Raw genomic sequence first — 20,032 nt, 5'->3', positions numbered from 1 at the left:
GATGACACCTTCACGCTTGATTGATTATTTCACCCATGTGTTTGTTTTTTGATAGTGTACTTTAATTGTTTAACATTTACAGTCGTGATGATAATCTGTAATCATCAACACTGAGCAATTCGCACCCTCCCACTCCCAGTGTTCAGCCTACCTACTGTCCGTGGCCTTTTGTGTATCAACTAAACACGACAACACTGCTCTTTTATTTAATGAACTGCTTTATTTATGTTACTGTGATATCAACGCGGACCTGCTGTAGCGGTATGATAATGTAACACACATAAGTTACTTTGCTTTGGTACTTTTTTTCTTTTCGATACCTGCGCAGCACACCTGGATTCCGGAAGGGGCGTGACGTCAGCAGAGAGCAAGATATCTGGAGGTATGACTCAGGAATTCAGCACACGGACAGAAATCCTGCTGAACTGGATTGGTGACCAGCTCAGCTCGCATATATTCAGCTCGCAGGAGGCACAGAGCTGCAGAAAACTCTCCAGGAGTCGACGAGGTCAAACGCGCCGAACTGTTGTGTGTCCGGTTTATTATTTGGAGGAGAGATTTGTTTAAAGGGAAAGTTTCTTTTTTTTTTAACTGAAACATGTCTATTTTACCCGATGAGACGGCCTTTGCTGACTTCAGGAAGCAGTGTTTATCAACGGACAATTGGTCCAACAAGTACGATAAGAATGGGATGTTGGTGTGGGTCGAGAAAACTCCAGCAAATAAAGGAAACAACGGCCCCAAAGTCCACAAGATCAAGGTAAGTTCACTTTAGACGCCACCATTGAGAAATATCAGGATGCCATGCTTGTCTCCGGGTGTCCCACTGTGAACTTGACAATGCCCTGGTTTGTTCTTTAACACTTGCATGTATGTGTGTGTGTGTTCCTAGTGTCAAATGACAGTCAACGATGTATCCGCTGCCTCCATGTACGACGTCCTCCACGATGGCGCGTACCGTAAGACGTGGGACCCCGCCATGGTGGACAGTTTCGACATTGCCCGGCTCTCTGCTAACGCTGATGTGGGCTACTACTCATGTGAGTTCTCCTCTCTCTCTCCCTCTGTTCAACCGGATCACGTTCTCCTCTGCGTGCTTGTGTCTCTATGAGTGGCCCAAAACAAACCGGGTTCAACCTGCTGCTCACAGGAAACAAACGCACTGAAAAGGGAAAGTGCATGTTTAGAGTTTGATATGTTTTACATGGAAGGATAGTGCTATTCCGAGAGAGTTCACGATTTAAAATCTGTGCTGATATTTATTTGTTTTAAGAGACCAAGTTCTGGATGTTTTTATTTAAAAATATATTTATTTATAATGCACTTTTCAAAATCGACATTACAAATGCATCAGAACAAAACGGTCAAGTCATAAATCATCAGTTTAAAAGAAAACATGAAACAAATGTTGACGTATAAAGAAGAATATAGTGTACAAAAAGGCAGAATAGGAAAAGAAAACATGAAAGGAAATAAAACACAGTTCAAAGGACATTTAAAACTAAAATCAGGAAAGTCTCTCGAGATATATATATATATATATATATATATATATATATATATATATATATACTCCGTCGTCGATCTGATTTCCTCTGGCAGAATCTTAGTGTAAGAGTCATGTTCTTTATTCTGAGCTACTGGGAAATATGAACAATGCTCCCAGTATTTCCCTGTCAGCAATCACTTCTGTCCATATTTGCATACTCCAACTAGATTTGTTTTTCCTTCAGTGCATTCTAGTTCCGTCTCCTTTTTGAACTTCCATTTGAAATTCATCCGAATCTGTTTCTTCTGTTGACTCGTTCGTAAGCTGCTGAAGCCCTCGGGGATAAAGACCAAACGCCCTCTTGTCCAACCGGTGTATTTATTGTCATAACAAGGGTGCACTTGTTGAGCCTACGGTTGTGTGCAGAGAAGTAGTTCATGAAGGAACGCAATATAACCACATTTTTGTCTTCTTCTTTTATTTTTTCCTGCAGGGCTTTGTACAAGTCCCATAAAGAACAGAGATGTGGTATCTCTGCGTTCGTGGCAGGTGACGGAGGACGAGTACATCATCATTAACTTCTCAGTCAAACACCCGGTACGCCACCTCCTCTGCACTCTCCCACCGTCTTTAAACGTGCCATTTCTACAACTCTCTGACACCTATTGACCTAATGTTTTGTGTGCATTGGATTTTTTTCTTAAACCAAGGTGATCGTGTCACACGTCCACATTGTATAACTTGTCCAAAGAAAGAGGTGTCTGTATTAAAACAGGTTTGATTCTTCTTCTCATTACAGAAATACCCTCCTCGCAGTGACCTGGTGAGGGCCATCTCCATCATCACTGGGTATTTGATCAAGCCCACAGGACCGAACAGCTGCACTTTCATATACCTTTCACAAGCCGACCCCAAAGGTACGACCACAACCAACACTCGTACTGTACTTTTTTGAAACTTGAGAATTCCTGCCAAACATTTTTCGAGCTGTTTTTTTTTTTTTTTTTTTTTTTTAAAGGTTGTCTCTTTTTCTTCCAGGTTCTCTTCCCAAGTGGGTGGTAAAACAAGCTTCTCAAGTTCTCGCTCCGCGGGTAAGTCACGCAACACACACAAACAAGCAAAAGTTTTGATAATATCTAGTCCACGGCAGCACTGTAATGTTAGAAATACATGACTTACATCACCGTGTGGGCGTGTGTCCATGAGGTGATTAAAAAGTGTTTAATAGGTGTGTATGTGTGTGCGTAAGGGAGGGAGGGTTTCATGTGTTTTTAAGGACAATGGTAACCATAGAAACCGAATTTAAGGGCCTGTCCAGGTTAGGCTGCTGACAAAAGAGCATCTCGACTGGAGCTGTTAGTCTCTCTCTCTCTCTCTCTCTGCAGAACTTGTTCTCCAGGCTTCATATCCTCCGCGGATTGATACTAGTGAGACCAAAGTGTATAAAGCTGCCGTTGAGAGAGAGACTTTCTATGTAACATTTCTATAGACTAAACCATATAAGGCAAAACCTGTCCATTATACTTATAAAACTCCTAAAATGATTAATATAGTTGCTGATTAAATTGCTTCAGCTATAGATCAGAGACCTACTGAGGGCAGATATAAGAATAGAAAGTGAAACTACAGAGCAGCTCCTACTGTAGACAGTTAAACAGTAAAAAGCATCAACTTACAGTCTCCACAGCGGACAAAACAATGATAATAATACCATAAAAACACAAAGAATAAACAAAACTAAAATGTCACAGAAAGGCAATTCTAAAAGAAGTGTGATTTTTTTTAAAAAGAAGAGACAGAGTTTGCGGTCCAGGTCTTTGAACATTGTAGGAGCACTATCACCTTCACGTATGAATCTGGACCTTTGCACAACAAGGAGCAACACATTCAAGGATCTCAGGGTGTGGGAGGAGGAGACCTACAGGAGATAAGAGATCTGAAAGAGAACTTGGGGGGCGAGGCCTCTCAGGGCTGTAATCAATATATATGTTAATATTAATGCTACAAAAGCAGAATTTTGCCTAATTCACAATCAAAGCAGCAACTTCGTTAGCTGCAGATTTGTGAAGCAAAAGTTACGTGCACTTTTGTTTGACATCCGGTTGAAGTCAAGAATCTATGTCCCTGTAATGGCAAAGGCAAGATGGCCATGGTTTAAAATATGACTTCACCATTAAGATAATATTTATTGTTCCAGAGCTGTAAATAGGTCCACTTGTGTATCTGCTTGCCACATAATCCGTTACTCAGTGCTCAGTGAGCCGCTTTATCTTCCGCTCTGTTGACTGAGAACGAAAGGTGTGGTGTTGACTGTCGCGCCGCAGCCCTCTGATTGTGGTCTCCGCTCTGCCTCCAGGTGTTGAAGTGTGTACACAAGGCGGGACAGAACTACGCCGAGTGGAAACGGCAGAACTCTCCCGACCAGAAGCCCTGGCTGTACCCGGAGCAGAGCACCCTGCCCATGATGGACCCCAGCGAATTGTCCATACAGAGAGCCGACTCGCTAGAAAACGTGGATGAGAGTTCCAAGATGGCCACTCAGGACGGCGAGGACAGCAGCTAAATCGTGATTGGGTGGGGTGGGGTAGTTGGAAGAGGGTGACATTGGAGGACAGACTGTGCGTGTATATATACGCACATACTCACAAATTTAATATGACTTGAGACCTCCGACTCTGTGATGTTGCCCCGGACGCTCATGAATATTGATCCTAATCAGTGTGCCTTTTGGGATGAGCGTGAAGTGTTTACAGCCGCTTTAGGAGACGCAAACGAGCACAGATCAAATTGCCATTGACCTCAGTCCATGTTGAAGTAAGCTAAACATCTCTCCAGTGTTTGCCGACGAGCTTAAAAGAAGAATTGTACAGACTTGTAGGTGTGAGGGTTTGAATGTGTCATAGTTAACTACATTTACAACGGGTCGTATCTCAGGCCTTTTTGAGTTGCAGCTATGTGAAATACACGTCAACACATTTTTAAATGAAGAAATGAAGCGTGGTCGTCCACTTTGCCTTTACAAGTGACTGTGAATGAAGTTTTGACTCGTTACTGTCAGTGGTGAAAGTCGTTATTTTTCTGCATCGGAGTGACTTTTGATTCTGTTAAATCACATTTGAATGGCTGTTTTGCAGTTAAAACATTCTTTACATGAAACCTGTTTAAGGAAGTTTTTAAGCTAAATGCAGAACAAAAACGATTCACTGTCACTACTTTTGCTACCGATTCTTTTTTTTTTGAAGAGCTTGTTTTTACTAACCATTAATTTTATTTAGTCATAATTAGTGAGTTACTGTTTCTTTCTTCCTTGTTTAATGCAGGAAGACTGTTTTGAAGGTTCATTGTATTTATTTCAGTCGAAGGTTTTTATGTAATTCTTATTCTAAGTTATACAGACGCTAGACTTGCATTGGCAAGAGCAGATCAGCTGTTGATCTCTAAGAATGAAAATCTGGTTACGATGTGTTATAGCTCGTTTGAATTTTGTCAGTTGAATGTGACTGTTGACCATAAAGGATATCTTTTATTTTATTTATTTGAAGTTTCTGTAATCTGATGACGTGATGGAGGAAAGACCCTGGAATGAAGCCTCGCAGGCTGAGCTTGTTAGGTTTTTCTTCTGAAGATGTTTGATGTGGTCTTAACTTTTAAAAAAAAACACAAACTGACAAGGTTAACGTAATTACTGTCGTTGTCTGCATTCCTCTTAAGATGACAATCGAGTCTCAGGAGAAACCAAACTACAATGTGGAACAAGTTTGGCTACTTAAACCGGAGCAAACCGGTCCATTTCCAGCTGGTTCAGGCGCTCCAAGTATAAAGAAAAGGTTACCACGGTTCAAAACGTTTTATTTTTCTTTGTACCATGTGAAAGTACTTCAAGATCTTCAGATGGAAAACCAAAAGTCATTTCTCTTCTGAACGTAGCAGTGTAAAGATGTGTTGAGATGCAACAGGCAGATATTTGCATACAAAAAAAATAAACTTACTGTTTACTAGCAAGACGCGGAGTCCAATGTGTGGTTGTCATGCACTGCATTACGTTAGAAGTTATAGTTGTCAACTCAAATATACAGTTCATACATTAAAATGATTGAAACTATTCAGCAAGCAGGTTATGTCAAATGAACACGTATGAAACATTCGACAGTATTTAAGTAACAATAGCAGTCACTGAACAATATTTACACAACTTAATCAAACAATTACAAACTGTTAAATATTTAAAAACTGGATGTACAGTATAGTCACAGTGATTTTAGGATCAGTGATATTTACCAGAAGTCTTGCACCATCGTTTCCTCCTAAAATACATAAGGCCCTGCTGTCTCATGTGTGTCAGTGCGTAAGGAAATACAAGTCATATGCACATTTATTTTACATGTACACACACTTGTCAATATAAGACACGTTAAAAAAAAAAAATCATGGAATCATGATATGCTTTTGAAAGCTCCAGGAAAAGCTAGTAAGGGGAAGTCGAGTTTAAATGATTCCATCAAACAGTTTCAAACAAAAACTGAACATTAAACATTTCATGACGGTAGGATTTGTAGCCAGGCTGATGCATCCGTTTTAGGTAGGTGTACCTAATAAACACGCAGCTGAGCACGTGTGTCCACTTCATATCTTTGTCATAGAGGCAGACGTGTACAGTACACACAAGTGCTCCTCTGTACTTGATCTAAATACATGTCTGAGACTACAGTAGAAACAGGAATTATAGGGGCTTGAGGAAAATGAATTGAATGTCTATGAATGTTATGCTCGGCTAGAAAAATATGCATCAGTTCCATCATCTATAATGTGAAAAGTCGATTAAGCTTCTGCTTGTACCGTATCTTCCTGCACTTCCTGTGAATACATCCTGATGGAGTACAAATCACCACGTACCACAGTAGATCAGGGAGCGCTCGGGTAACCGGCTGACAGAGTACACGACGGAGTACATATTGTCCTTACAATGAGGCTTGTTAGTCATACGTCAGTCATCTTGAAGCGGAGACAGAATGGAGGCCGGAGTCCGTGGGAGGAGGGCGATGACGCACAGTGACGTAGATGTCCACTACCAGCCCGCCCACACCCTCGCGCTCTCTCGCTCTCTGCTGCCACCTAATGTACAGTCCTCTCCTTCTGCCTTTGGTAGTCTGATAGAAGAAAACACACAATAATGTTGTATGTCATCCGACCAGTACGATATAATTCAGTGACTAAAAAGCCTTTTATTTGTTGTTGTTGAAGACATGCGGTGAGATCAGCCAGATAGTTATCTTAGCCACAGTATGCGGGTACTGTAGCGTGATGGCAGCTAAGCTTCATTTTCCTTCAGGTTTGGTCCCCCAGAAGGTGAAATGTTCCTAAAGCTTTTCTCTCTTTTTACAGTCTTTTTGATAAAGCATCTACTGTAGTACTGGCATACTGGAGGATGATAAAAGGCACAATTCATGACACAGATTTAAAAGTTGGATTGGAATCTGCTATCATGCTATCAAACCGAGTTAAGTTCTTCTGATATTATCTCACAGTGTTCTCAGTCGCTTTAGTACATTTCTCACATCAGAATATACATTTTTTGAAATGACTTGTTTAATCTCCCTTTTTTTTCTACACGTGTTGAGGACGCTTCGAGAAATGTAGAAATGTACCAACTAATAGTAACACCAGACAACAAGTCAATCTTAACTGCTTTTGTTTTCTGATGCTTTTTAAAGGTTTGTTTGTATCAATAACTTATTATAAACAAAGCGGGGCTCTATTTTAAATAATGATCAGTGAAAAAATACACAATTTAAGTTTAATTAATAACTGTACATGAATTCATCTGTTATTTATGGTCACAAAATCCTGATTTGGCCATCAAAGACAAAGTAAGAGTGCAGTACAGACTCTGTGGACGCGAGTTAGAGATTGTCGTCATTTTCACTTGATAGGATTTTGCAGAGGAAGACTTACTGTAAGGAAAGAAGCGAACCCTCATCAGTATCTCTCGCGCAGTCTTCAGAATCTCTACAGCCTGAAGAGGAAGAAGGAATCAACTTAATGCAATACAATAAAAAGGCTATCACCTATATAAAAATGTGTAACATTGGGCTGAACTTATAGAGGCATTTTATAAATATTTACATTGAAATATGTAACTGGCACGTTCTAAAATAAAGGCCCATTTCACACAGACGTCTTGTTGCGACTGCACTGAGGATGTAGTAGATATTATAATAACGTGTTGATTACTATCTGTGTGAGTCTCAGGGGAGAAGTACTGCTCTCACTTACTCTTGAGTGCTCTATGTCTTGGAAATCAACCTCATTCACAGAAAGAACCTGGTCTCCCTCTTGCAGACCGGCTCTGTGGGCATCCGAGTCTGGAACCACCTGCCAGCACGACACACACAAATCAGAAATCACAACGTGGGGACAATTAGTCAGCAGCGCCACAAGCATTAATGCCAGGCCTACACACACACACACACATACATACACACACACCTTGGATATAAAGATGCCCAACTGTGACGCTTTGCCCCCCCGGATGTTGAAGCCCAGCTGTGCTCCTGGAGGTTTCTTCAGCACAACAGTGCGAGGCAGGAACTGGGTGAGCTCATTGTTGTAGTCGGGGTGATGAACCCGCTAAAATGTTACAAAGAAACAGACAACACGATATCCATTATGGCCCTGTGAGCTTGAAATCTCTTGATTTGTTAAGAGACATCTGATAACCTGCTCGGTTCCACGCACTAATGTGTGTCATACCTCCTGTGGGGCTATCCATGCTGGTGGGTTCTCATATGAAGGCAGGAATACCACAGGGAGCTGGTAGTCATCATAAGGAATCTTCTGATCCATTGTTTATAAAAACACCTAAAAGACAAAAATGCACATTGTTATGAAAAGCTCTTCCTTAAAACGTAATGTAACACTTGTTATAATAACATATGTACATGTGCTTTATGTTTATAATGTAAGCAGCAGCAGCATAAAAACGAGTAAAGAGACCAAACACAACAATATAAGTTACATTCAGATCACATATTGTCGAATACTTACCAAGTTAGTAAAAACACAGTTTCCAAAGACTAACCCTGCTGATAATTATACAAATCCTAAAAATAAAGTTTGTATAGATGCACATTTGTAACAGACGATAGAGATAAAATGAGGCTATTCGTGCTTTAGCCGACAGTGGATCATTTCACACTATTATGCAAACGAGATGCTAGCTAAAGCTAAAGCTAGCTTACTGGCTAACTTCGAAACGCTGCTGCTCTCTTCATCACAAATCACATTTAACTAACATTCACTGTTTACCATCATATGGACTATAACGACGAACACAGCGCGTAACCTCTGGAGGGGGAAAGAAAGCAGAGTGACAGCCATAAAACAACAAAGTATCTCACCTGCCAGTCTGACGGCTAGCAGCACTTTTTCTTGTATTAAAACGATGATTGTGGAATCCAGTGCACTACCGCCACCTGCTGGCACGGAGGAGTCACTCCAACATGCATTCACTGGAATTTAACACAGTCGTGTCGTTTTCTTTTCAAAGACTATGAAAAATAAAGATTAGATAAGAGGAATATTCACAACCTTGCAGCATAAGTAGTTAAAATGAGCTCCACCTTTACCAGCTGCAACATTAAACTGATGTAAACATTATACCTTATGCTGAAATGGAATATTCTGCATCAGTACTTTGTTATGCTAATACTTCTGAATGCATGACTTTTACTTGTAACACAGTATCTCAAAGCCTCATATGCCTGTAGTTATTATTCTTTAAATTACAGTGTTGTTATAATGTAATGCGGTTATTAAGTGCAGACTGATTGGTGTGACAAGTCTGCACTGCTGCACGCAATGCAAATGTAAATCAGACATGCTGTTCACTGTGTTGAAGCTTTATCAAGCATGTTTATTGTCTCTAAAAGTTTCTGGTTTAACTACTACTATAATCAAAATATCATTATACATTATGTCTGTGTTACATATAGGACTTAAATGTTGTGTTTCAGATCTTCTACTTCAATAAAAGTAGCAATAAATTGTAAAAACGTTATGATGCAAGTTAGGGTCCTGCATTAACAATTTAACGTAAGTAAAAGTACAAAAGTATTAGCATCAAAATATACTTTAAGTACCCAAAGTAAAGGTGCTCATTATGTAGAATGGAATATTTCATACTATGCATCACTTTGATGTTGCACTGAAGCAATGGGGCTAATTTCAATAGGCTACTGCTGGGTTTGTGAATTCCTCAAAAGTGTACTTAAGTACAGTAAATGTCTGTAAAGTAGACGTCTGCCTTCTCGCCAACATAATGGGACTATGGCATTCTGGTTGAGTTGCTCAAAGCGTCAAAAGATACTTTTGAAAAACAGCCTGTTACTAGAAATCATAACCCGATTACTCAAGGTAATCCGTAGACCTTGTTGTGAGCAGTGTCATGTAGGAATTTTGATTGAAAGAAAATGGTTCCTGCACGAAACTACTCACAACAAGGTCTGCGGATTCTTTTGAGTAACCCAACGCCTGTACTACGAAAAGAGTTCAACATATCCGGGATATCTTTTCATTATCTGACTTAACGAACCCTAACAACCGTGATGACATTAAGCAATGTCATCGGTGGTTCTCAACTTGGTAAGTCAACCCAGGTCTTCTCAATCTGGCCATGAACATGGGGTTTGTTAAAAGTGACCCTGAGGAGCCAAAGTATCTTATGTAGACTATACGTCTAGAGAGATACTTCTCTACACTACTTGTTGCAGAGGAACTGTCAGTGTACACGTTCAGTTTTTTTTTAAACTACAAGTTTCTCTCTAAAGACTACCTGAGTTGAATTGTTTGGATCCTCCCTCTCTGTTTGGGCTACACCCCTTCATCCCTTCATCCATTCATGTGGGACCATTCACATTCAGTTCACGGACTCTGAAGTGGAAAGGATGCCAGACAAGTAGAGTGGAGGCTAACAGAGTGCTTTTCCCACCGAGTGAGTTTCAGTGCAAGTGCAGAGGAATTTACCAACACAGTGTGATTCATGGTGAGTCTTGTTCGTTTTGTTGGATACTGCAGATAGATGGATATAATAGATAAATTAGGATAGATAGATTAGATAGATTGATAGAAAAAAAACAGTTTTGAACTACTGCAATTGACTCAGTCAGTTGTGTGTGAATTCTTTTCTGGATTACAAACCAAAGACGGAAGTTGAAAATTTAAGTTGGAGGAAAAACCTTTTCTGTAACTGCAACAACGAAGGTCACAGCAGAGCGGCATGTTTCCTTGTTGACAGGTATGCATCAGGGAGAGTGAGAGGAGTGATGGGTGTTTTCTCCATGTGTTATCCTTGCATAAACATCAACCATTCTAAGATTACAGTCAAAGTTGCCAACCAGGGTTAAGTGTTAACACAAAAGTGGCAGAGTGGATCGGAAAGGTGCGTCTCTGTGTTATCGTTTAATCTGCTGAACAATGCAGGTACCAGTGCTGTGCCTTCATTTTATGTAGTTATACGTTGTACTAAATTATATCCTTAAACTTTGAAGCATGTAGCAAGTGTGCTAATGCATTAAGTGTGCTTATGTTGGTAAGTGAGAGTGACAGTTAAGGTATGATTAAATAAATAAACAGGGATGTCTTCCAGCTCGTGTGTTTTGCAAGGACATACAAATGACACTGTTGTAAGGCACTCAACTGTGAAGAAGTATCTAATTGTTCTTTGGTTGTGAGTGGGACATTCCCATTTCCCTCTCGTTGGTTATCCAATCACTGGTTGTCACAAACTACGGTTATTACTCAACATTCAGCTGAGATGTAAAACTCATTTGAATATTTGCTGTGAAACAAGGCGCCCCATGTTTCACATCAGGGACATACACCTGTGGACAGAAAAACATTATTTAATGTTAAAAAAGTTGATTTTATTCTATGCAGTAGACAAAACATAAGACTGGTATGTGATTGTTAAGGTTCATCTCAGCTTTACCTGCTTGAGCTATTTGCTAAATGCCTTGAAGGCTTTGACTGTAACAAAATTGAGCAATCTAAGTGGGACAGTAGCTGGCAAAACATCAAGTCAAATCTAGTCAAACCACAAACGGTTATTCGTACGAAACAACAGAAACCACCTCTTCGGTGGTAGACAAATAACGTGCGTTAATTTCCCACGTCTTGTCTGCAAGGGGTGATCGAAACCTGCATGGCACAACTGTTAAATCACAGGCCCCAACATGTTTTCCAGCATCTTGCTTTGCCCCATTCTCAGGCTACATATCAACACGGAGGTTCTCATATACTTTAAACTAAATATTTATGAAGTCACTAACTACGTCCAAAGAGTTTCCTTCACCATTTCAGCAATGTTTGTTCTTTACTCATGGACAGTTTATTTCCTCCACCCCCTCTCTCTGTGTATGGATGTGCCTGTCACTGTGGCTGTTTGTGTTGCAAATGCTCCAATCCTGTGTCGTCACTCTGAGGCCGGCCTGTGCGCTGTACTCTCAATACCCCATGGTGTTGGCCATTGTATGTGCTGCCAGTGGCGATACCCCATTTTGCACACAGGCTCTATTGAGAGGCTTATTGAGCAGGGATTGACTTGATACCCCCTCCCTCATTTGCTTTCTGTCACAGTCGTCTTTTTTCCCCTCTTACACTTCACAGGTTTAACGGGGTGAACGAGGTCGGGCCTCTCCTCGGCATCCAGAGAAAGGGCTCCCTCCGTCCTTCAGGCTGTATCAGGTGTCCAGGTTGCACTGAACAGGAGCTGCACTTCCTACACTGTGCATGAGGAGGAGAAGTGATGTCTCCAGACGATAGCTGTTGCAGAGTTTGCAGCAGGGGCTTATATAGCTGCCACTGGAAGCACTCAAGTACACCTAAAAGAAAAGTAAGTATTTTCAAATCTAAATATATTCCAATATGACCATTAGGGAGATACGTCTTTAGTGTTCTAATTTCCTTCAGCACAGCTCTATATTATACGTTGGTGTGTGATGTTTATGAAATAATTCATATCTATTTCAGTCTTCAGGTTCCTTGTACTTCCACTGAGCATAACCTTTACAAATCCCTGTAATCAGGGATTAACATTCCACCGGACTGAATTAATGCCAGTGAACAGTTTTTCTATACGAATCCCAGGTTTTAAATGCATTTTAAATTAAACTGGATACCTTTGTCTAGAGAAGATATTCAGATATTCTTAGAAAAGATAAAAACATTGTAAATTAAGTATTGATGATGATGAAAATTGTCTGCCAAGAATAATAAGTGAACTCACAGGCCGTAACAGGCTTGTTTCAGATTTATCTGGAACAGGATTATAAAAGGGGGTGGGGCCTATCATTTTCTGCACAAATGAGAGGGTGGAGAGGTGTGTCGCTGATGGTGAAGGAGCATGAAGGGACCGTTTGTGGTGCGTTGTCACGACACATTGCAGCTAAAATAAATATAAAAAAATGTTGGAATTGTTCCATTGTCTTCTCAGGTCAAATTCTCTTTGGAATCCACAGACACACACAGCACACAAAATATCTCGATCATTATTTTAACCCTCAAACGCTTTTTAAGTATCATAAAATGAATACTATTTCACCAGTCCTTTTCCTTTTAGCATGCATGCTGTTGGTTCTCAGTTGTCACTCTGGTGTCCCTGCTCTGCCTGTGCTGGATGTACATCTGCATGGTTACGTTTAATGACCGAGAGGATGTTAACTGGTGAGTGACAAATAGGCCGCGTTGGATCGCTCACAAAAGCCCAGATTCCTTTCTTTTCTTCTCTCTTTTCCTTTCTTTCTTCTTTCGTGACCTTTATTCTGCTGACCTTGTGTTGCCCTCTTTTGTTCTATCAGGGAGGGCTTCAACAAACTGAAACGATGGGTGAATTGGTTCATGGTGATGATCATCATTTCCGCAGTGCTAACCAGCTACTGTGTTCTGCTGCTGGTGAGTATATCGTGTTGATACTGTGATGTTCAAATGTTATGGTAAGGACGCAGTGATTGCAGGATATTGAGTGGTTAATTACTGGCATGAGGTTGGATCTTTAGAAGTCTGGGTAAATAAGAAACATCTGTTTACCATGTACTAGTATCATTCTTCAAACATAGTAGGGAGCCATAGTTGCAATTTCATGATTCAATACCGTTCATTACAGCTCTTTGCATTGGTCCAAGTGGCCTTAAGGGAGCCGCTCAACTTACACTGGCTACACAAGGTAAACATTTAACCACACAACCCCCCCCCCCCCAAATATGCATCATCTATTCAGGTTGTCATATTAGTATTTTCTTTCTACACAGATCTTCTTATTTTTTGGCGTGATGTTCATCGCTTTCGGAGTCACGGGAATTTGCTTCAAGTGGCAGCGAGAATGGCCGACTGTGCCTCTCTCACTGCAGGTACAGTGAGGCTCTCATGTCAAGGGGCTGGCGTGTTTTGGGGAACGATGTTGAGAGAGTAAATGTCTGTTTGTTTTTTTTCCTTTAGTTGTCCGTGTACCTCATGTGTTTTTGATGTGCGTGTCGCCCTCTTGGCAGGCCTTAGCCCCTTTCTTGCAGTTGGGTGCCGTTGGAGCGTTGACCCTGCTGAGCTTGTTTGTCTTCCAGGGCTTCGACATGGCTGAGAAAAAATGTATGTCATCAGATGTCATTTAAAAGCACATATTGGCTTAAAATCACACTTTAATCAGCTGAACATGATATCACATATGTATTTTAACAAATGGCTGTTTACTAAGTGTACAGAACTATTCATGTGTCAATAGCTGCAAGGGGAAAAGGACACAAATACATTCACGATACAACCACAGTACAAACAATGCTGGTTATTTACTCACACTGCTAAAGGGACTTCTGCACAGGCCCTCTGTTCAGACTCACCGCAGTGCGAACAGCTTAAGAGAATTATCTTATCGTTTGCCGTTTGTTCTCACCAGGGTCTAAGTTCCTGATTGCAGGGATATTTGTAGTGCTATCAGCAGCCATCTTCCTGTGTCCCCTGAGGATCCAGTCTCCTTGTCTGATAGAGCCGACCGAATTGCCTGAAAAACCAAAGCTCATTGGTCACCGCGGCGCACCCATGGTGAGCATCCTGTTTTACTTGACAACACCCTCAAGGTACACATGGTCCACCTCGCATTGTGTTGTGATTCTTTTCAACTTTGACTTTTATGTGCTCAACGGGAAGTTTGTCTTGCAGCTAGGTAAAACATAGAACTCACAGAGACACATGACGAAAAACAAAAGACATGAACACTTCAAGCGACCACAAGAAACCTAAATGATCAGCCATCAGTAGCCTACATGGGAAACGTATCACCGGCTGAGTCAACAATGAATTTGGTGGCCTGAGAGATGAAAGAATACTTTACCCTCTTTGACCCGTCCTTTAGTCGTCTGAATCTCTCCATACAGAGGATAAAGAGGACACTGTAAAATATCTCCAGCCTTTTCACGCTAATGATCTTACTTGTCACAGTAGAGGCATGGCAGTTATAATTAAGGTTTCGTATATAGTCAGAGCAAACAGGCAAACACGAGTGAGGATCATTTTCAGGGATTGTTTGACATTTCGAGAAATATGCTATTCACTTTTTTGTTGTTGTTGCTGAGAGTAAGATAAGAAGATCAATACCACTCTGAAAGAAAGTCACTGTTCCCAGCCAAGACATATAGCCTGGTAGAAAAATCATAGAATCACAATTTGTTCGAATCCATTTTTACACTTGTGTTTTGTGAACACATCAAACAATATAACGTGTTTAAGCTCTTAGTGATGATCTTCATGCTAAGCCAACCGTCTGCTGGCCATAGCTTAATGGACAGATATGAACGTCGATCTCCTCATCTTAGTATTAGCAAGAAAGCAAATAAGTTTATTTCCCAAAATGTCAAACTAATCATTTGTAAGCCAGCCATATCTTTATCTCCTGTCATACAAAGCTACACAACACATAATACCCCTGTTGTCACTATATTATATTGTGTCCATTGATTTGTTAAATTACTTTGCATTTTCATGTGTTCACATTACAGCAAATTTACTTAACGTCTGGCTCAGGTGTGAACAAATGTCCAATCATGTGAGGCCCCCATATGCTGTGCTGCTCTGTCCTCCTTAGCTTGCGGTCACCAATAAACTCAGCTAGCACGGTGTATGTGGGGCTGTGTGTGTTCACACAGCTTTAGGGTAGTTCGTCTCACCCATCGGTCTGCACTGTGTTCAGCTGGCCCCGGAGAACACCATGATGTCATTCAACAGGAGCATCGCGTGCGGCGTGACGGCCTTTGAGACAGACGTCCAGCTCAGGTACGTGACCACGGTGTGATTTCTGCAGACACATGTCAATGTACATGACACGGAACAAATACTTTGAGTGTCAACATCCTCATAGGGGAAGTTACTTATCTCTGATTCTATCTCCACAGAGATATTACTTCATGCACCTTTAAATATGGGATTGATTTTGCCTCACATATGTTGTTTTTTTTCGTTTTTCTAACCCAGTAAAGACAGGGTTCCCTTCTTAATGCATGACAATACCGCTGGGTTCTTGCTGAGAACGACAGATGTCAAAGAGAAGTTCCCCAATAAAGACTTCAGCCACAGCGCCAACCTGACCTGGAAGGAATTACAGAGTCTGAATGCAGGTGAATGGTTCCTAAAGGTGAGGGCTTCGGCTTTGACACATACTTGTAATACTCATAAAGATGTATGTGCTATCGTGCAGCATGCCACAGTTACAGGAAGTGTTGTCTGGCTTTTTAGACAGATCCTTTCCATTCAGTGTCTGAGCTCTCAGAAGAGGAGGTGGAAACAGCCAGAAATCAGACCATTCCCTCCTTGCTTCAGCTCCTTAACCTCGCCAAGCAGCACAACATCTCAGTGATCTTTGACCTGTATAGTACCAACCAGAAAAATGACACAGTGGACACAGTCAACACCATCTTGAATTCTGGCATTGACCCAAACCTGGTAAGCCGGATTCTATTTCATTCTAATCGAATTTGAGATATCTCACGATAAGGCATATTTTGTTAAGGTGTTTTCTTTTTTTATTGTACAGGTCCTCTGGCTTCCTCCAGCAGAAAGGGAATATGTAAATAACACTGCTCCAGATTTCATCCAGGTCTATGACAACGAAAGTGTTATGCCTAACGAAGAGGGGGGCCACCTGAATGTGAAATACAGCAAGTTTAGTATAGAAGACATCAGGTAAAGGATTAAATATGAAACTAAATACATCCGTTATATCTATAGGTAGTGCCAGGGGGCATGCACAGCAGTGTGTTAATTAAAAGTCTGTGTGTGGCATGCTAAGACACAGTGCTGGCGCTGACTATAGAGGCGCAGGATCGGCCTCCAGGGAGTGAGATTGAAATAAGGTTCCAACCCGGGAGTGCTGCTCCATGTATGAGCAAACAAACCATTAAAAATGACTAAAGAATGATAAAAATTAAATGCAGTGTAGCAACATGTTTTGAGAAAGTGAACTACATAAAAGACAAATCCCTGTCCATCCATGTATGCAAGTAGAAAAACGTTATACTTTTCGTATGATTTATACATTCTATTAATTATGTTTTTTAAACCGATGTAAAAATAGTCGAATAAGGGAAGCATGATAATCGTTATGACAAAAAAAAGAAGAAAAGAAAAGGGAGAAAATACCCACAGGAGCATAATATGCACAGACATACATGTACCTACTTACAGACATTTACATATGCAGATACAGACCTGCATACACACACATCTACTGTCCTGCTTTCCATAGATTCCCGTCTTCCGATATACTTCTGTCTTCATTCACCTACATTGTAATCTCAACAAAGTTCTACATTTCAGACGCTGTGTTTGTATCTGACAGGAAGCATCGGAGCAAGAATGTCACGGTGAACATGTGGGTGGTTAATGAGCGTTGGCTGTTCTCTCTGCTGTGGTGTGCCGGGGCCAGTTCTGTTACCACCAACTCCTGCCACCTGCTAAAAGACATGGAGCGGCCCGACGGGCTCATGGTGAGCAACGCATACAGCTGCACGAACAGTAGCGTGTGCTTTACTTCCCTTTCTGGTTGTTTCAGTAGCCAGCCGTAAACACCCCATGTTTGTGTGTTACAGGCGCCTCTTACTTACCGAATAATATGGATTACAGTGGACATTGCATCTATTCTGATAATGACTGGACTCTACATCTTTCAGTGGTAAGCATGAGCACACGTTTGTGTCTGTTGTATGAACATGTTGATGAAAGTGAATTGACTGATCATCCACCTCACTGTTTCCGACAGGAAAACGCACTGTTTCTGGACCAGAAGAGGTACTGGACGATTTCAATATGTTTTCACCATTGATCCATCTACAGATTATTTTCACAATTAATCAATTAATCCATAAGTCTATGAAATGTTTATCAATATTTGCTAAATCCCAAGGCAACATCTTCAATTTGCTGTCCAAAACCAAAATATTTAAATTTTACTGTCATAAAAATGAAATGAAAATCAACAAATCTGGAACACGGAAAAGTTTTTTGCCTTTTTGCTTGAAAAAATGACTTACGTGATTAATTGATGATTGTTATTATTTTCTGTTGATGGACTAATCTATTAACCGACTAATTGTTTTAGATCTAGTTAACATAATGATACTAAAACAGACTTCCTATCTTTCTATCCATGAATCCATGTTGCTAATAACATTTTTAAAAAGTGGTGATATTGAAGCAATCCATCCTTTGGGTTTGACATGAAGTTAATAACGGGTTAATGTAACTACAATGGAAAAATGTATTTAAAAAAAATGTGAGTCCAACTAACAATATTTTAGAGAATGTAATAATGCAAGATAATGGACAAGAGGTGTATAAGCTGTAACTATGGCTCAACTAACTGATACATTATTGACTGAAGCTTTATTGATCAGTTAGGACGTCAATATCACATGTTGGATTGCCAGGTTGTAAAACAACATTTTTACTTGGACCGTTAGAACACTTATTTGGATCCATTTATGAAAAACATGTCAACATTTACATTATCGTTTACAAACATTTGTAATACAGGAACACTTTAAAATCTTTATTAACATAGTTTTTAGACAGTGAGAAAAAAATGTAAATGGATTTGGAATATTATAATGTCATCATTCTCAAATAGAAAGCGAAAACAAATATTCTACAACCTGGTTACCCAAATGTTGTTCTTTTACAACAAATTATTTATTAACCATAAACAAATCTATAGCGATTACAACTGTATTCATTTGTCTGTTTTTATAACTTTGTTGTGACTCTACACAGGGACCGAGAGGCAAAGAAACAAAACTTCAGCCTGGAACGAGAAAGAACTGTCTCCCTTCTTATCCAGCGGGTAGTTTGCCCGACTCTAGGAGGACATTTTTCTGCCACAAAACTAATAGATCCTTGTTTGCACCGCCAGAATATGGTTTGGACCTAAAAGCAGGAAGAAAGCAAGTCAATGTAAATAACCATACTGTATTCTAAAGCCATGAAAATAAGAATGCTGCCTTTTCAGCGGTTATACGATGTTAATATCGGCACCATGCTACTGGCTGTTTTACTTTTCTGTTTCTGTTTAAGTTTAGCTGGTTAACTGGGTATTAATCCTTCTTCTGTTGCTACTGATCGTATCACTGCAGGAACGATGGGTATATACTGTAACCCGAGTCGAAAGCACTGATTATTTTCTACACTGTCCTGTGTCTGTGTATTTTATCCTTGACTACATAAATATTTGTGTTTCTTTATATAATGATTCAGTATTTCTTTAAACTAATTTCTGTCTTCCTTTTCTGGTTTCTTTTGTTTGTGAAACAATGGTCACATTTCACTGCACTCTGCATTTGCACCAGAAATGCAAACATACATGACAGAGCCCCTCTTACCTGCATAGTGTGTGTAGGCCTATTACTTTTTAAACATTTTGCTGATACTAGTTTGACTTGGGTACACATTGGAAGCAGGACTTTTACTTGTAATGGAGTACTTTTACATTGTTGTATTTGTGCTTTATTGGCCATGTATGCGTACAAGGAAATTGACTCCGATTTTCACGTTGCTCTCAACGTACATACATAGAATATACAAATAAACTAGAAAAAAATAAAAACAAGGACATTAAAGACAAAGTAGAACAGAGGTAAACATAAACATCTAACTACTGTGTACAATATAACGTTATATCCCAAAGTATATGAACATAAAGAACAACAACAATAATCTGAAACATGTCAACAGATATTACAACGTGTACACTGTCTGTTGCCTCAAGGCAGCGAAATGATGACTCACAATGGACAATCAAAAAAACAATCAAAATCGACGCGACATGATCGGAGAGGTCTTTCTTCCTCGTCAAAGCCGGGCGCCTACATTACCCATGGTGCAACTCGACCGCCGACAGTTGGGTCGGCGGTTCATTATGCTAGCTCTCCTTGAACCTGTGATTCCCAAGCCATCTTAACAGCGCCACTAGATGGCACACGACACAAACATTTGGAAAAGAGGCTACATGAGGCGGGT

General features: G+C 40.3%; 3 protein-coding genes across 5 annotated transcripts; 2 read left to right on the top strand and 1 right to left on the bottom strand.

Moving 5' to 3' along the window:
- The first annotated feature begins 495 nt into the window (after positions 1 to 495).
- On the top strand, positions 496 to 5,487 carry stard14 (START domain containing 14). Its single transcript, XM_079167999.1, has 6 exons — positions 496 to 760; positions 893 to 1,040; positions 1,983 to 2,086; positions 2,289 to 2,406; positions 2,528 to 2,580; positions 3,846 to 5,487. The coding sequence occupies exons 1-6, from the start codon at positions 599 to 601 to the stop codon at positions 4,050 to 4,052; spliced, it is 792 nt and encodes a 263-aa protein (XP_079024125.1). The 5' UTR covers positions 496 to 598; the 3' UTR covers positions 4,053 to 5,487.
- A 610-nt stretch (positions 5,488 to 6,097) lies between these two features.
- Positions 6,098 to 8,940, bottom strand: pdzd11 (PDZ domain containing 11). 2 transcript variants are annotated; one of them, XM_079168000.1, is made up of 6 exons: positions 8,887 to 8,940; positions 8,240 to 8,347; positions 7,976 to 8,116; positions 7,763 to 7,861; positions 7,442 to 7,502; positions 6,098 to 6,636 (listed from the first exon to the last, which is right to left on the bottom strand). In XM_079168000.1, exons 2-6 carry the CDS (start codon positions 8,330 to 8,332, stop codon positions 6,602 to 6,604), a joined length of 429 nt encoding a protein of 142 aa, XP_079024126.1. In that variant the 5' UTR covers positions 8,333 to 8,347; positions 8,887 to 8,940; the 3' UTR covers positions 6,098 to 6,601. The 2 variants fall into 2 exon arrangements, with proteins under 2 accessions (XP_079024126.1, XP_079024127.1); XM_079168001.1 differs by lacking the exon at positions 8,887 to 8,940 and adding an exon at positions 8,795 to 8,854.
- Positions 8,941 to 10,410: 1,470 nt separating this feature from the next.
- Positions 10,411 to 19,409, top strand: gdpd2 (glycerophosphodiester phosphodiesterase domain containing 2). Of its 2 annotated transcripts, none has more exons than XM_079167154.1 (16): positions 10,411 to 10,529; positions 12,152 to 12,377; positions 13,104 to 13,207; positions 13,342 to 13,435; positions 13,647 to 13,706; positions 13,792 to 13,890; positions 14,029 to 14,122; positions 14,427 to 14,572; positions 15,717 to 15,799; positions 15,998 to 16,157; positions 16,259 to 16,465; positions 16,557 to 16,705; positions 17,361 to 17,508; positions 17,611 to 17,693; positions 17,781 to 17,809; positions 18,791 to 19,409. In XM_079167154.1, the coding sequence occupies exons 2-16, from the start codon at positions 12,291 to 12,293 to the stop codon at positions 18,862 to 18,864; spliced, it is 1,617 nt and encodes a 538-aa protein (XP_079023280.1). In that variant the 5' UTR covers positions 10,411 to 10,529; positions 12,152 to 12,290; the 3' UTR covers positions 18,865 to 19,409. The 2 variants fall into 2 exon arrangements, with proteins under 2 accessions (XP_079023280.1, XP_079023281.1); XM_079167155.1 differs by lacking the exon at positions 10,411 to 10,529 and adding an exon at positions 10,638 to 10,781.
- Positions 19,410 to 20,032: the final 623 nt, after the last annotated feature.

This window comes from Pholis gunnellus, assembly GCF_910591455.1.
Source record: "Pholis gunnellus genome assembly, chromosome: 10".
NCBI lineage: Eukaryota > Metazoa > Chordata > Actinopteri > Perciformes > Pholidae > Pholis > Pholis gunnellus.
The sequence above is the reverse complement of the archived record's forward strand: the minus strand, read 5'-3'. Positions and strand labels throughout refer to the sequence as shown.

Bases quoted from the DNA above. Each gene is read 5' to 3' on its own strand.
- pdzd11 (XM_079168000.1), bottom strand. From the start codon at position 8,332: ATGGATCAGAAGATTCCTTATGATGACTACCAGCTCCCTGTGGTATTC. The intron at 7,862-7,975 runs GTGTGTGTGTAT...TCGTGCTGGCAG, and splicing joins TGGGCATCTTTATATCCAAG to GTGGTTCCAGACTCGGATGC. The intron at 6,637-7,441 runs GTAAGTCTTCCT...TTCTTCTATCAG, and splicing joins GGTTCGCTTCTTTCCTTACA to ACTACCAAAGGCAGAAGGAG.
- gdpd2 (XM_079167154.1), top strand. From the start codon at position 12,291: ATGTCTCCAGACGATAGCTGTTGCAGAGTTTGCAGCAGGGGCTTATAT. The intron at 13,436-13,646 runs GTGAGTATATCG...CGTTCATTACAG, and splicing joins GCTACTGTGTTCTGCTGCTG to CTCTTTGCATTGGTCCAAGT. The intron at 17,810-18,790 runs GTACTGGACGAT...GACTCTACACAG, and splicing joins CTGTTTCTGGACCAGAAGAG to GGACCGAGAGGCAAAGAAAC.
- stard14 (XM_079167999.1), top strand. From the start codon at position 599: ATGTCTATTTTACCCGATGAGACGGCCTTTGCTGACTTCAGGAAGCAG. The intron at 761-892 runs GTAAGTTCACTT...GTGTGTTCCTAG, and splicing joins CCAAAGTCCACAAGATCAAG to TGTCAAATGACAGTCAACGA. The intron at 2,407-2,527 runs GTACGACCACAA...TTTTTCTTCCAG, and splicing joins TTCACAAGCCGACCCCAAAG to GTTCTCTTCCCAAGTGGGTG.